Source organism: Triturus cristatus, chromosome 6, assembly GCF_964204655.1.
Source record: "Triturus cristatus chromosome 6, aTriCri1.1, whole genome shotgun sequence".
NCBI lineage: Eukaryota > Metazoa > Chordata > Amphibia > Caudata > Salamandridae > Triturus > Triturus cristatus.
In genome coordinates this window covers 1,311,134,306-1,311,151,535 of record NC_140589.1, presented here as the reverse complement: position 1 = coordinate 1,311,151,535, position 17,230 = coordinate 1,311,134,306, and the positions used below count along the sequence as shown (strand labels likewise).

At 44.7% G+C, this 17,230-nt stretch overlaps 1 protein-coding gene across 2 annotated transcripts in view; it reads left to right on the top strand.

Annotated features, from left to right (window-relative positions):
- Nucleotides 1-13,598, top strand: part of EPM2A (EPM2A glucan phosphatase, laforin) — an 893,901-nt gene extending 880,303 nt beyond the window's left edge. For both annotated transcript variants that reach the window (XM_085612282.1, XM_085612281.1), the window contains exon 5: nt 12,853-13,598. In XM_085612282.1, coding sequence (XP_085468408.1) covers nt 12,853-13,130 — 278 coding nt within the window. In that variant the 3' untranslated portion in view covers nt 13,131-13,598. The remainder of the gene's footprint in view (nt 1-12,852) is intronic.
- The last annotated feature ends 3,632 nt before the right edge of the window (nt 13,599-17,230 follow it).

Here is a 17,230-nt window from a genome sequence, read left to right as displayed (position 1 = left end):
AGTACGGACACAACTTTTGAAAATTGTGTGAGGGAAAGTAGTATCAGATTTTTAGCGAGAGGATACAGCAATTAGATTATCCAAGAGACTCTAGCTAAAGTGAAAACACACACACACGCGATGACCTGCTGTGCAGTAGGGATGTGACTCATCCAGATAAAACAAACTCCTGTGACACTGAGTGCATAGGCAACACAAAAATGAGATTCATAACCACCTATAACAGTCAACATAGAAAAATCAGGGCCATAATCAATAAACACTGGCCGATCATACAAACTGATGCCGTCCTGAGTAATTTGTTCCCTACTCAACCAGAATTGACCTTTAGAAAAGCCAAGTCCATGCACAATGCCCTAGTCAGGACTAGTCGAGAATTAGCTCATAACTAATCTAAATCCAACACTATGTGGTTAACACCACAAAACGGTTTCATCAAATGTAGTTCATGCCGTGCGTGTAAATTTGGGATACATACAACTCAATACACCACAGTTTATGGCCTGAGTACAAGTAAGTCGCAGGGTAGACACAGTTGTCGCACTGAATATGCTGTTTATGTTTTAAGTTGCTCCTGCAGGTTACAATACGTAGGCAGCACAAAACTGCAAGTTCATGTTCGTATCCGCCAACACATAAGAGCCATAGTCAATTCGGACATGACTTATCCAGTGGCGAGGCACTTTAGAGCAGTACATAGGAACAATCTCAATAACTTGAAATATTATGTCATTGCTGCAGTACCACCACTGAGAAGAGGTGGAAACAGGGAGAAACTTTTGAGAAAATTGGAATCGAAATTTATATTAGAGTTGGATACCAGAGCTCCCAATGGATTAAATAACGGGGAAGAACTTTATAATTATTTATCATTATCTATACAATACATTTTAACAAAAGCCACTCCATAATTTTACCTAAGCTTTTCCATTTGCACATATCCAGTGATGTGTAGGTTTCCAGTACTATAGAAATTGATGTTATGGGGAAATTGCTGTCATCTATTCCCTACTGTTTTTAGTTAAACAGATTTTAATTCATAAGCACTTTATTCTTTTACTTGCACCAGCACTATTTTTGCACTTTTAGGATTTATACAGAGTTCTCTCTATATATATTTACACAAATGAGGAAAGTAATTCATTTGAAGTTCTACAACCCAGTATTTTAGTAGCAATTTGTTTGTGAATGGAGAAACTGTTTTTATATCAATTAAAATGTAACTAGAATATTTGCACTACATGAGGATAATAGAACCTGTACATTGTGTCACTGTGTTATACTATTTGCAATATGCTTTTTACCGTTGTTAAATTGAAAGTTAGAACTATCAGCCAAACATAAGTCATTTGAAGCTGGTTTCCTAATAGTTCTGTTTAGCATTTTTGCTTTTTTACTGCGGTATTTTCTTTGATACTTCTATTTGCTTCTTTATAATATAAGTTAGGCATTATGTTGAAATATAAAGCAGATTGCACTATGCACTTTATTGTAAAATTGCATTTCTATGCAGAAGCCATCCTATATTAGCCACATGGGGGTTTATCATCAACATGTGATGTATGGAATATGCCCCTTCAATTGGCTAGGCGTTTTTTGCACATAGCGTTATTTTGCACAGTGCGTTGACAGTTTGTTGTAGTAAAGCAAAGCTCAATTAAAAAGTATTTTTGCGTTCTTATCAATATACACATTTAGGTGAATCATAACGTTTTGACACGACATTGCAGGCGCGCGAGTTATAGTTAGCTGAACTAACTATAACGGGGGAATTTCTATGGTTTTGTATGAGTGAAATGTCCAACTAACTAGAACGCCCCTGAAACCTATGGTTTTTTCAGTGAATTTCTAAGGTTTGTTTAATGCTAATTCCTAACTATGACGTGCCTGAAACCTATGGTTTTTCAGTGAATTTCAAAGGTTTTGTAAATTACAATTTTTCCATGTATTAATTGTTATATTGATTTTTTTGATACTGATTTACTACATTTTTTAAAACTATTTATTTTTAGATATGTTATTTTTTTAAATGACATTATAATTACATTATACATTACATTACAAAATATACTTTCTCAGAACGAATTACTTTAGTATAAATACTTTGCAAATAGGCAATAGACTTTTAAGTACAGTAGTTACAGTTGTTGCAATGGGCAACACAATTTAAAAAACAATGCAACATTGAGCTCAATGGGAATTTCTAGTTAAATGCAAATTGTTACTTTATGGATTACTTTTCTAAGCACAGGACTGGATCCTAGATACAGTCCTGGGACATCTCCTGTAAACAGTAGAGTTAAAGCATTTTGGTTACAGTAGTGATTTTTAAGGAATACTATTGTATTTTAAAAGTTGACAGAAACTTTTTCACATCGAATCACCAATGTTATCCTATGGGAGGAAATTCACTTACCAGAAAAAGTGTCCCGGGGGTGGGCACCCCGGGACACTGCAGGAGCCGGCCCTGGGGGATGGCGGTCCCCAGGGCCTGTACAAGGCTCCAGGAGGGGGGCCGCATGGCTCCCCTTCCACATTTGTAAGAAGCCCCGGGGGGGTGGCGGTCCCTGGGGCTGGGGGGGCCTCAGAGCCCCCCCATACCCAATTTTAAGTAACCCCGGGGGTGGCAGTCCCCAGGGCGGGAGGGCCTGAGAGCCCCCCACCCAATTTTAATAAGCCCTGGGAGGTGGTGGTCCCCAGGGCAGAGGGGGCCTGAGAGCCTCCGTACATAATTTAAAAAAGCCCTGGGGGGTGGCGGTCCCCGGGGCTGGGGGGCCCCTCTGGGCCCTCTTTACATGAATCTACATTGCCCCTGGGATTTGGCCCCCCCGGGGGCTAAATGCCAAACAAGCGCGGGATGTGGCGCATCCTCCCATTTATAAAAAAAAAAACAATTTTGTTTGGGCCTTGGGGGTCCTTGTGGGACCCCCTGAGCAGGCCTAGGGGGTCAGGGTGTTTTACAGAGGCCCAAGATGGCTGCTAACACTTCCTGACTTGGAGTGTTGACAGCCAATTAGAAAGCAGCATGTGCACGGCAGGGTGCGCGCTGGGTGCGCATACGGTACGCGGATCCTCAGAGGCCATAGATATATATGTACATTTAAATGTCATTTTCTCAGGAACTACTGAATGCATTTACACCATTTAAGCAAAAAGCACGAGTCTGAACTGAGGACTACCTCTTTGCCAAATTTGGTGTAATTCCGTTCAGCAGTTCGGGCTGTAGCTGCGGCTAAAGGTCCTATGGGAAATTGCATGGGGAAAACACGTTTTGGGACCCCCCTTTTTTCTCAGCCCCCGCTACATGAATCATCCCGAGACTTTCAGGATAGGAGCAGACCGGAGCTGGCCAAAAGTTTTGAAAATTTCGCGAAGATTCGTCAACGGGCGCCAAAGTTATTCCAAATAGAATGTTGTGGATTTCCTATGGAAAATAGGTCCTAACTATAACTACCTACTGGCGACCGCCAGTAGGTAATATATATATATATATATATCTTGCGCGTCTATGCTGTGCAACCTTTTGAGGCGATTCCTCGTGGCATATATATATATATATATATATATTCACGCTCAAACTTCCTGTCTGCCGATCCTAGGCAGAGCGACCAGGCACGGACCTCAATTAGACTCTCAGAAAGACTGGAAACAACTTGATGGCGTGGAGAAAGCAGTGCAGTTTATTCCAAAGTAAACCACAGAATCAAACTGGTATAATGCCTGCCATGACGCGTTTCGCTCGACACAGCGAGCTTGATCACATGAGATATATATATAAAATACAGTACCACTCCACAGAACTGGTCCGACACATGCTCGGTGAGAAAGGAGAAAGGAGATATTTAATGAAAATTTCAGGCGCATATCTCAGTGTTGCTCTGTCCTTGAAACACTGGGCAGATGCGTTTCAACCAACCGGCTTTCCTCAGTGCTCGCTTCATTTCAGATATGGTATTTCACTTGGAGGCTGGTCTTTAAATCCAGGTAGGTGTTGTTTCATTGGATTGCTGTACTTGCCCATCCTCCATGGCTTGAAGCTGCGCTCTACCTCCGGTGATCTATGTCGGGTTTTGTGCTCACCGCTGTGGAAGCAAATGCAGTGTTTTGCTTCCTCGTACACCATGTGGTGTCCCAAACAATGCTGGCTGCAGACGAGCACATAAGTCCAGCAGAGAAATAGGAGGTAATGGTGGTATGTGTGCCCTTAATCATCTTCACGCAGTCATAAACTGCTAACTTTCTCCCCTTACGGCTGTAAATTGCAGTGAATGTCTTATGCCTTCTGGGGGGCGACGTGCTGTTTTTCCAAACAAAGTCCATACTCCGCAAGCCAGGCTCGTAGCACCAGAACAAAAGGGCGTGCCGGTAAACGGTGCTTGCCACCGGTGAAATTTTAAATCCAGCCCCAATCCCCAGAACGGGTCTGACACATGCTCGTTGAGGAGAAGTTTAATGAGAATTTCAGGCGCATATCTCAGTGTTGCTCTGTCCTTGAAACGCTGGGCAGACGCGTTTCAGCCAATCGGCTTTCCTCAGTGCCTGCTTCATTTCAGATATGGTATTTTACTTGGGGGCTGGTCTTTAAATCCAGGTAGGTGTTGTTTCATTGGATTGCTTTATTTGCCCATCCTCCACGGCTTGTAACTGCACTCCACCTCCGGTGATCTATGTCGGTTTTTGTGCTCACTGCTGCGGGAGCAAATGCTGTGTTTTGCTTCCTCATACACCATGTGGTGTCCCAAACAATGCTGGCTGCAGATGAACACATAAGTCCGGCAGTGAAATAGGAGGTAATGGTGGTATGTGTGCCCTTAATCACCTTCACGCAGTCATAAACTGCAACCTTTCTCCCCATACAGCTGTAAATTGAAGTGAATGTCTTATGCCTTCTGGGGGGGCATTGCGCAGTTTTTTCAAACTAAGTCCATACTTCGCAAGCCAGGTGCGTAGCACCAGAACGAAAGGGCGTGCCGGTAAACGGTGCTTGCCACCGGTAAAATATAAAATTCAGTCCCACTTTTAAGAGTGGGTTCGACACATGCTCGGTGACAAAGGCAATTTAATGAAAATTTCAGGCGCATATCGCAGTGTTGCTCTGTCCTGGAAGCGCTGGGCAGACGCATTTGAGCCAACCGGCTTTCCTCAGTGCCCGCTTCTTTTGAGATATGGTATTTCACTTGGGGGCTTGTCTTTAAATCCAGGTAGGTATTGATTCATTGGATTGCTGTACTTGCCTTTTCTCCACGGCCTGTAGCTGCGCTCCACCTCCGGTGATCTATGTTGGGTTTATATATATATATATATATATTTCCTATTGGCGGTTGCCAGTGGGTAGTTAGATAGGACCAAAGTATCCAAAGGAAAAGCGTTTTTTGTTTTGCCAATAACTTTGGTGCAGCTTGATGAATCTTTTCGCAAAACTTCCCCTATTTGGTTCAGTTGCAGGCTAATGTGCTGCATAGCTAAATACATATAAGGTCTCAAAGGCGAGACCGATTACATTGCAAATGCTTGTTGTGATTTGGTGTAAATTCGTTCAGTAGTTTCTGAGCTATTTCACTTAAAAAAATATAGATATCTGGGGACGCTATGCCTTGCAGTGGACTTGTGGTTCCCACTAAAATTTGATAGCCTGCTAACACTTTAACTAGGAAGTGTTGGCGGCCATATTGGGACTAAACTTGAAGCTGAGTCTCATAAAAATAGTAAAAAATAAAGAAAAGGGGGCATGGTAGAAATACCCTGACCACCAGATATGGTGGGGGGGGGTCCCACAGGGACCCCACTGGGGTTTAGAAAGCATTTTGTTTTGTCAATTTTGCTGTGGATTTGCAAATCTGAAGCAAAATCAAAACAAATACTGCCCAACTTTGTCATTAAGCTCCCAGGTGGGCTAAATTATGGGGGCATGTTTTATAATAATGTGGGGGGTGACTATGCAGCACTCCCTGTGTCCCAGGGGCCGCCACCTTCCCAGGGTTTTCAGTTACAATAATGGGGGGCATGCAGCCCCCCCCAGCCCCAGGGACCGCCACCTCCCTAGGTCTCAAATAATATAACTGAGGCGGTCCGTTGGGGACAGCCACCCCTCAGGACTGGCTCCATCCATGTCTCCAGGACATTGCAGTTTGCTATAGCTTGGCGGGAGCACCACTCTTTGCAAGCCATAGAAAATGCTGCTCCTCTTCTAGTAAGCAAGAACAGAAAATGCTCTCGCCACTAGAAGCAGAGCAACATTTATTTGACATACATGGAGCATCACATTTGGAGCTCTCTGTGTGTAAAAGCAATTCCGGCTCCCACAGGTGGCAGGGGGCCAGCAGGGACCACGAGGCTTTGAGGCTCCCCCATGGTCTTTGAAAATTAGGTGCCCTGGGGAAGGAACAGGGCACCCACTTTACAGGCCAGCCCCCAGGGGATGGGATCCCCGGGGCCAATATCGGCCTGGTGAGGTAGGCCGCATGCCCCCCACAATTTTTTGATATATATATTTTTAAATGGGCAGGCCCTGGGGGATGGGATCCCTGGGGCCCAAATCGACCAAGGGAAGGGAGGGTCACATGGACTCCCTTCTAAAAAAATAGAAATAATGAATTTTTAAACAGCCGGCAACTCGCCAAAGGCCCCGTTCCCTTTCTCCAACACTATGCAAATATGTGACTCCTGGTGCACTGCTGGTTGGGGAGTGAATTCCACTTTATTCCTGAGGGCCTCAGGAGTAAATTGGACTTTTTCCCCCCAACCAGTAGTGTGCCAGGAGTTGCAATTGCAGACTGTTGGAGTAAGGGGTCATGGCCTCTGATGACCTTTCAGCAATCCAGCTATGTGGGTCTTACTAGAGGTAACAAGAGGGGTAGTTGGCCCCCAAGGACCCTCAAGAGCCAAGGGGACGTCATCACCCAACTAGTAGTGCGCCAAGAGACATGTTTGCGGAGTGGTGGAGCAAGGTGGCGTGGCCCCCAAAAACCTCTCAGCAAGCCCACTGTGTGGGATTTACTGGAGGTAACAGAAGGGGGAATTGGCCCCCAAGGACCCTCAATTACCAAGGGGACGTCACTTACTAGAGGTAACGGGAGGGATAGTTGACCGCCACCAAGCTTGTTGGTGGGCAGCGATTGTCGGTCCATGGGGACAAGCCAGGACAGCAGCCTTCCGGACTTACCTTCCTCTGCGTGTGACTGGCCCACATGTTCTTTGTAGGAGAAGAGACCCAAACGATGTGTGGTATGTCTATGAGACACTCTCTCTGTTAAGAGTTCCGGGAGATGGGAGGGGTCCAGCAGAGATGTGGTATCTAGGGCCTGCATCCTAGTTTCCAGGGTATTCAGCTCAGACTCCAGAGTTTTCCATATCCCAGCTTGTATTCCCATACAGTGGACCTTGATCACCACCTTAAATGTTCCCAGACCATGGCTGCCTGCGCTGAGTCCTGGTTACGTGGAAAATAATTGCTAATTGCTTCTCGTAGGGAGTCGCGGAATACCGTATCAGAAAGGAGCTCCATCTGTTGCCTCTGTGCATGGATCAGGCCTACCACTTCCCCCAATGCACCTGCAGCAAGAGCGGGTTGTGGTCTAAATAATTACGGGCCAAGTTTTCCGACTGCGTGGCTTGTCCTGCTGCCGTTAAGGACACTATTATCCAGTCTAGTCGCACAGGTATGTCGTGCATTGGCGAGTAAAAGGAATATTCCCACCTTTGGTCATGAAGAAGTCGCCAAACATCCTGAAGGTCTCAATCCATCAGCCATTGCTGGAAAATGGGGGCCAGATTCCAGATGGGCGAGTCAAGTAGTAGGGGGTGGATCTGTTCAAATAGTTTAAATCGCCTCGCAGTATCCTAGCTGCCAGCAAGGACATACCCAAGTATGGGTCCAGGGATTCCAGAAATGCGGGCTGATTGACAATGGGGGCGTAACCCAGTCCTAATGGGCTCCAGCCCAGGGTACCGGCTTGGAGCACATACCGTCCTTCCTTGTCAATGTGCTGGGATTCACAAAAGAAGGCGACCTCTGCACAGATTCATATGAGTGCCCTCCTGGCAAAGGAGGAGTGCCCCATCGCGAAGACCTGGGCTCTCCATATCTGGTTCAGGCCCTGCCAAGTGAGTTTCCTGGAGGAATGCAATGTCCACCCCCCTCCTGACCAGGTACGAGACTATCAGGTGTCTTTTGCAAGCCAAATGTATCCCCCTTAACATTCCAAGTGAGAACATTATGACAGGGAGTTTGCGTGGTCAACATGTGGTGTGCATGGGTGACAGGAATCACTCAGATCCCTTAGTTCTACCCACCAAAAGGCCCTGGAGTGCACATGCATTGAGGCAAGGCCCAGCATGATGCAGATGTGGGGACTGGCATCCATTGCCGCAAATGTGATGAACGCCATGTGCCTTGTGTGCCTTAACAACCCAACCCCTCTTCCCACCCTCCCTGGCACACAGACTATGGTAAGCCCCCTAACCCCAACAAACCCACAACTTGAATGTCATCAGGTGTCCAGGACCAAAGGTCATCCTGCATCTGCCATGAGTGGCCTGCCAGCACTGAATAGACTGGTACAGGGGCACCTTCTTCTGGGAGCAACCACCATCAGAAGTGTAGTAGGCCCACTCGGCAAAGTCAGGCCAGCGATAATCCGGTGGGACCAGCATGTGCTCCAACACCAGTTGGTAAGGGTCAAAGATCATCAGCCATGCAGGGTGTAAGGAGCAGGCCTCATAGGGAGCCAGTGAGGGCCAAATCTGAATCGGAGTCATTGCCAGAAAACAGATCGACGGTCCCCTGGTCCCAGTTCAGGCGTACAGCTGAGTTGGCTGTCAACCTCTGGTGTGCTCTCTCTGGCCAGGCCCATTTGTTGCTTTGTTAGACGCACCTCCAAGGAGCGTGCCTTGCATCTCTGTTTGCAGCGCTAGAGACGAGGTGACAGATCCCATGTCCGATCCTCCCGTGTGCGGTGGGTCTTAATCCAGTCCCCGGCTTCTTGAAGCGAGTCACAGAAGAATATGCAGCATTGGAGTATAATCTTGAGGTGGGACGGGAATAGCAGCATATATTGGGTACCCAAGTCATGGATGGAATGTTTCACCTCAGAGTAGGAGGCCTTCCGGTGATGAGCTGCCAGGGTGTAGTTCAGGCAAAGGGTTATTTCGGCGTTCCCTAGACGCAAGTGGTTTTGTGTGCAGGCCACTCTCAACAGGGTATTTCTTTCGCTTAAGCATGCCACTTCTGGGTGGGGTTGGACTCCTGGGGAGAAGGGTTGCTATGCTGGTACGTGGTCGACCCTTTCAAGCACGAAGAATTGGGACAGGACCTGCGACACCACCGTCGCTCTGAGCCATTGTTCGAGAAATGCCACCATGTTGGGCCCCTCCAAGCCTTAAGGGAGGCCAACCAGCCAAATGTTATTGCACCTGCTGTGATCCTCCGCATCCTCAGCTTGTGGTCCAACAGTGTGACCTTCGTGGTGAAGGATGGCACCTGTTTTTGGAGCTCATCCACCAAAGGGTGTATAAGAGTCTCATTCGTTTTTACCCTGTCCGCTAACTTACTGTAGTGTAGTTCCTATATCCCTGATAGGTTCTGCGCATTGGAATAATATACACTATAGATGTGACATAGGACTGAGGTCAGTATGTCTCTATCGAGTACATTAAACTTAATTACTTGTGTGTGCCAGCTAACTCAGAGGTCACTAGAAACTATTGGAATATACAAGAAGGGATCAGTTTCTGACAACCGCATAAACATGACAACTTTGTTTCCCTTAGAGTCGGAACAATCTGAGGACCTTGGAAACAATAGATAACAGTTTCACTCAGTCAATCGTGCATGCTTCGTTTCTACAGAGTTGCAAAGTAATAGAGAGACGGGCGTTTCAATAAAAAAAGGGTTTATTGAACAGTCTTATTTCTCATGCAAGAGATATGAAATGCTACAATCATAAGGCAGGCTGTGAAGTACAATACGTACAGAGTTAGCAGTAAGATAAAATAATTTTGCAATAGCATGGTTTGTAGCTTTGACATATATTAATTATAATACATACATAGATAACACAGGCTAAAATGTGAATACTCATCTGATGTTTCTAAATTGTTCTACCCCAGTGTACCTAACCTAAGTGTAGTACGAGGTAAGGAGTAGGTGCTGTTTTCTAATGTATAGCTAGCTATAGTTTAGTTTTGCCAAGAGTTGCCAAACGTTTCTCTAAGTTCTAGTCTCCTCCATACTTTAGAATGTGCGAGGTTGGAATCTCTTTTCGGGACTCGATATCTAACACCCCGCAAGGGGAGTCAGAAACACTGGAGCTGGATTCTCTGCGAGGAGGATGACAGCGTCTGGTCAGTGCATCAGGCGGGAACTTGATCTCCTTTTAAACTTGCCGCGGCGAACTTCAAGTAGGAAGTCGAACTGGACGGTACCGGAACCATGGTTTGCCAGGGCAAGTGCAGGTATATTTATACCTTGAAGGTGTTTAGGAATGCCTGTATTGACGTAAAAGTCGGGCATCGGAACGTCATGAATGAACCCCTAAGGAATAGATGTTCATGCATAATAAATGAGTTCCTGGAGAAATCAATATCCAAGCAAGGGAAATTCCTAAAGGCTTAAGAGTCTGGTTTTCCAAGAACTCGTGACCTGCATTGACGGATGTAGGAGACCATTCCTGTATTTGGTTAGCATGGACAATGCTTAAATAAGGGCTGGATTTTCTATGCCTAAATAAGGGCAATATGAATTGTACCTATATAAGGGCATAAACCGGAAAACCTGTATACAGAATCTAAATCTACACACAACATTACAGTGATCGTCTTGAAGAAGATTCAGGTTGATCACCACCTTGTCAATCTTCTCCTGTGTGGCTGCAGTGGCCTCCAGGATACGAGCCAGTTTGTTGGATGAATTGCAGGGTACAGGAGGAACATCGCCCTCCAGGTGGGTCTCCTCCACGTAAGATGGCACAGTGTCCGGGCCAGAGTGATCACTCCCCGGGGTCCTTGGTCGATCTTGTGCGGACCATGAGATCCTTCAAAGGCTCACCAGCAAGGTGAAGGATGGGAGGCTAAGAAGCAGAGGTGGACCGAGGACCGACCTCGCACCAATGGTTTGGTAGGAAGCGTTGTTTGGCAGCCTTATCACTGAGATTCCCTGGTGTCAGCCAGCTAGGCAGATATTGATGGAATGTGCTTGTTGCGCCACCTGAAGGTGCCAGAGGAGACAGCAAAGTCCCAGAGCACTCAACACCCCCTCTCTGCACTCTATGTGTGCCGACTGGGATCCCCAGGATAACAGTTCCCAGGGACTCACCAAGTTTTTAATGGTCGAGAGACAAACAACCTCGCTGCTGCTCCAGTTGTTGGCCCTTTGACATGTCCACCGGTGTTACCCGTAGAGAGCACTACAGATTGGGGCCCAGAAGTACAGTTCTGGAGTGGGCCTCCGCGACCCTCATGGTCATCGTGATATGGGCTCCACCAATCCAGGTCGTGCCAATTTGTTGCTGTGCAGCTGATGCGGCTGGTTTCGCCGTGAAGGGCAGGAGAAAGCTGCCTGCAGAGGTGGTGATGCATGGTGTTCCCCAACAGTAAGGAGCCTGCACTGCCACAAGGCCCTGCAGAGGATACGTGGGAGCATTGGCTCCCGCGACACAAACCCCAGCCCGGGGGTCACAGAGGCGGTAGCAGGACCTCAGCTTAAAGATTTCCCCCTCTCCGTGCCTTGTGTGTGTCTGATGGGGGGGCTTCCCAATCAGGCGAATCTGCTAGGAAGAGCAGGTCCCAGTGACTCATCGTGTGTTTATGATTTGGAGTCTCAGGGCCTCCCAATTGCTCCTGGCGTAGGCCTCGCAGTGTGCTTGGCATCCCCAATGGAAGATTTGCAGTCGGGTGCCCAGTAATGGTGGCCAGGAATAGGCCTCCATGTCTCACCTGGTCGTCACATCCCAAGCCTCATACGCTCAGTTTGCGCCAGTCCACTGTCACATTGCTAATACAGCTCGCAGTGCCAGCCACAGCAGGGGAAGTCGCCGCAGTCCCAAACCGATGCTCGTTCTCCGGCTTCTGGCTCAATGTAGAGAGACACCTCGGTCAATCGTACTGCACCACATCAAGGGCTCGGACCGGCTATGAGGCCACACCCGCGGCTGTAACAGCGTCGAAATACATCTCAGTCTGCTCCATTGCTTCTTGTCGCAGAGTGCTCTTGGGGTTCGTCGAGGCCTCCAGCGTGTGCCCCCCCGATGTGCGGCGGGGTGTAGTTGCCAGGATTCAGTGCGATTGCAGCAGTGTCAGCCTGAGCTCCCTTAAGGTGCAGCCATCTTCATGTGCATCCTCTCCACCATCTCTAGATAATTATAGCAAAAATGCACAATTATTTAAATTTTTTAAAGAATTTTTTTTTTACATTAAATAAAGTATCTCAATAGGAGTTTTCCAAAATATATATATGTTTTGTAAATTTCAGAATTTGTTTTATTAGGTTTTTAAAACATGTATATGTTTTATATGAAAAATTAGGACCACTCTACCTAGGAATAATATTGTTCACGTTTTCAAGTTTAATTAGGATGCTCCATGAATCCCATGTACACCTTTCCCTTAAATATTATATGATATGTAAGAGTAAGTTTTTAGAAGCATAAAATGACTAGGCCGGGTTCTGAACCATTTCTCTGTAAGTAGGTAGGACTAATAGCCGACATATTTTGACTAACTCATGAATTCCCAAAAGTATGCCACACAAATTCATATTGTGACTTCCTTTCAGGGAAAAGTGTGTGTATTTTAAATGCTGATCTTATATTTTGCACAATGGTTAATTTACATTCGTGTCTATTGTTGTTTTTCTAGGTAGAGTGCGGATGTTACCTCAGGCTGTCCACCTCTTGCATGGGTTGCTAGAGAACGGCCACACGGTCTACATTCACTGCAATGCTGGAGTGGGGCGGTCCACCGCCGCAGTGTGCGGCTTCCTCATGTACATCATGGGCTGGCCCCTCAGGAAGGTCCAGTATTTTGTGGCGTCGAAGAGAGCCGCCGTCTACATCGACGAAGAAGCTCTTGTGCGAGCTGAAGAGGACTTTCATCAAAAATTTGGACACATTTGCTCTTTGACATGCAGATCGTAGATGGTTACCCACATCAAACATATTAAGTAGATATGATGTTGACAAAGAGATCTAAAACTTACAGTATGATTAGCTGATCTAGTTGTACAAGCTACATGATTACACATTATGAAATATTCTGCACAAATGTCCATATTTTGGCCACATGAATTGATCATTATCTTTTTTAACACAGATGTCCCCAAATTAGCACAATGACTGTAGTTTGTGAATTCATTTTGTGTGTTGGAGTGCAGCTAGGACATTTTTCTTTGTGTTAATTTGTCTATTTTTATTTATTGACTAGATCCGTAGAAGTGAATTCTGCATGAAAACTGGCCACAACATTTTTCACTTGGGATTGACTATCACACACTTTTGATGAAATCAGTGTTTGCTACCAGTCGATCAACCTTGGAGTCTGTGTCACCCGAAGGCTGGCCTAAGTGTATCAGTCGGTCCAACTGTGATATAAAATATCTCTGCTTATAGCTGGCTGTCTGGTATATTTGATTGGTGACATATTTGCACCTCCATGTATCCTTAAGGCAATGTACTGTAAACAAATCCATTTATATGTATGAGCTAGAGTAATTACTAGTGGTGCAACAATAGGTAATACTCTCAAAAGGAATGACGTGTTGAACCAATGTGTTCCACGAACTGAAAGATGTGTTTTATGTACGAAATAACATCAAAGGAACAAAAACACGTAGAATACAAAATATATAAAACTGAATAGGAGAAAATGTTTGAAACGTGAAGTTATTCAATGTTGACAAAGAAAGAAACATAACCCTCTTGATGTTTTAGAGCAGTGACACAAGAATTCACGTGCTTTTTCTGCATTTCTAGACTATGTAATTTGAATATTTGCCCCACTGAAAAAAGATGAAAGAATTCAAGATAGAAATATTAAAGATACCGAGAGCAAAACAGAGTAACCTTTCATTGTGACCCTTGCAGTGATGTCATCAAGCCTTCTTTTGCGAATTTTTATAAGCAAAAAGCCCTTCTATGTAATGCCTCTCAATCCGAATAAAATATATGACGTAATTATCCATGCAGTAAATATCCGTGCATCATAGTGTTTGCAAAGTTAAGTTGCATATTTGAATTCAAATGTGCCTGCAGTTACTCTGCACACACCGTGGAGCGCGATGTGACTTTCATGTATCCTTACTTAATTACTTACTCTTTGTTTTTGAATAAGAAAAACTTGCATTTAGTTTTAATTAGTTCATTTGACAGTTTCGCCCAGAAGAATGCAGAATTCTTATTCTTTTCTTCCATTGGTCGTTGCCTTGTGGCGTGTCTTTCGTTTTACGTCTTTGTAATTTCGACCAATCTTCCATGAATGTCAAATATTATTTTTGTTGTGCAGTTATTGCGCAAACTCGACTGGAAAGCATTGGAGCGCTTTACATGAGCACTAGGGGGCTTATGCCGGAGAGTCACTTTTTTTACACTCTGGCTGCAAAAGCCTCTTAGTCACATCTATGAGGTGAAGCAAAGCCACTCTGCATGACTTTGCATAGCCTCATATATATGGAGTAAGAAAAACCAGCGCAAATCGCTGCCTTGCCTTACTCTGCATCAAGGAAGCGTTCCATGGGCGTTGTGGTGGGTTTTCCTAAACAACACCCATGGATTTTGACATTGCCCTAGATTTACTTAATCCTGTAAACCTGGGTCAGTGCCAAAACCTTACGCCTCCCCAGAGGAGGCGTATCAAGGAGAAATATTTGTATTCTCCTTGTTAGCACACATAGAAAAAGGAAAACACATCTAGGTTTGGATTTGGGCATAAAGGTGCCCCAAACTGCACAAACAAATCCTGTCTATGTTGGCTCTAGAGAGCAAATTGTGTGCTAGCGCCAGGTGAAAGGACAGGAATGCACCATATTTTATTAATACAGTGCATTCCTGCCCTTTTACATTGGCATAGGGTAGTGCAGCAAGAAGTCGTGTGGTACTGCCCTACGCCATTTCCTCATAAATGAGGCCCTAGGTATATTACACAAGGTCATATTCATGTTTTTAGGCATAGGGAGATTCAGAGATTTGCCCACAATCACAGGCTGTTGAGCCAATGCCGAGACTCGAACCTGGTTCCCCAGTTCCATAGTTTGTTGGTCTGAAACCTGTTTATCCTTGCAGCAGCACACCACTGCTCATATGGCAACCAACCAAGAACATTACCTTGTGAGTGTAGTGCTCCATTGACATGTTTAGTTTATCAGACAGTTGAGGCTATCATTTAAAGCATGTTCTGCTCTTGTACCAGAACAGTAAATCACTGTGCTATACCCCATTAGGTGATGGAATTGTTGCCATTAATGTGTCTCTCTATGGAAAGACGCACACAGGCAGGCAGACAGATGGCTAGATAGATAGACAGACAGACAGACAGACAGACAGACAGACAGACAGACAGACAGACAGACAGACAGACAGACAGACAGACAGATGGCTAGATAGATAGATAGATAGATAGATAGATAGATAGATAGATAGATAGATAGATAGATAGATAGATAGATAGATAGATTCTTTCATCAAATATCTTTATCTATTGCTTTGCTCCACTGATATTGACATTCTGCTTCTTCCTACCAGAGCATATATCATAAGGCCTGGGTTTTAACATCAGCCACTGCGATTAATGTTACACATGTATAATGCCACTCAAAGCACAATTTACTCAGAATAAGGTTGACGGAACTAGAATTGACAAGTGAAAGCTAGTATGTATGTATACTAGAATTTCATCACAAGTGTTCCATGATAATCAAGCTATTTATTGAAAGTTACCAGCATCATGTTTAGAAAGCAAATGCTTGTACAACGCTCCTACATTGTCATTCATATTTATGGTTTTTTTGTGCCACATCACAAGCTAGATCAATGGGTCAGTCTACTTTACCTATTAGATGCATTTATTTTTGGTAATTGCATTTTTAGTACATAACATAACCTTCAAGGGCAGATAATTGAAGACACTTATATTTAATTGTGACTGTCAGTACCGATGTATAGTAGGGTGTCACCTACTTTGGAAAAAATGAGGACGTTTATTCAAGTCTGCAATATTGCCCCATAAACACCAACCACTTTGGTATATGTATTCATCCTATGGAAAAAACCACAACTCATTAAAATAGTAAAAGAGTATATGCAGAGTTATATGTTGAAGCCTCAGCTTTATGAAGGTAATTTGAAGAACTTCCATCTGTCTCTAGCAGGACACCTAGTGACCACTTAAGGCACTGCTGCTTAATGAACAGATTTTCAAGCTTGGGCTTCTAACTCAAGAGGGACCTCTTTTAACGACTTGAGGTGCTGGAGATTTGTGGAGACTTTAGTTGGATGTGACCAGAGGGACACCTTACAACCACTTTAAGTACTATTAGGTAGTGTGTTCTTTCAATACCACTGGCAGCGTTTTAGCCGTTAATGTTCTATATTTTCCTTTGAAAATGCCACACGATTTACCACATAATATATTATTTATTGTTATCTTCTATTTTTATTGACGTTTTTATGAAAAACAAAAGTAACTGCAGAACAGATGATGCGTCAAGACACAAATGTTCCTCATTAAGACCCCGCCACACAAAACGATTTTAACATCATTCCCTTTTAATGCAGTTGTCACAGTAAGGGTCACACTGTGTTTAATGGAAGTTTCATATGCCTTCTACAGATGTGTAAATATGTAAATTCTAGTGTAATATCGTAGCTTTAGGGTTATCAGTCTATCAGCTAGTACGATCTATACTTTGTATTGCAGGGTTTCTTGCCCTCCCATATCAACTGATCTATAAGTTGTTGCAGTTTGTCCAGCGTTCCTGGAGGCGGGGTCAGGTGTACCGTTTGCATCAGGTCGAGGATCTTCGGAAGCAACTAGCATCCTCTTAATGACTTCTATGCAGCCCAGCCACGACAGACCACCCATCTGCCAGCTCTGTAGGTCAATACATGTGGTATTGCTTGACTCAATACCACATTCTAGACAGTCTTGTATGGGAATGGGCAGATCTTTATGCCCAGATAGAGTATATGCTGCTGTGAACACTGTAATGGGTAGGATCATTCGATTTAGGAAGATTATGGGGCGA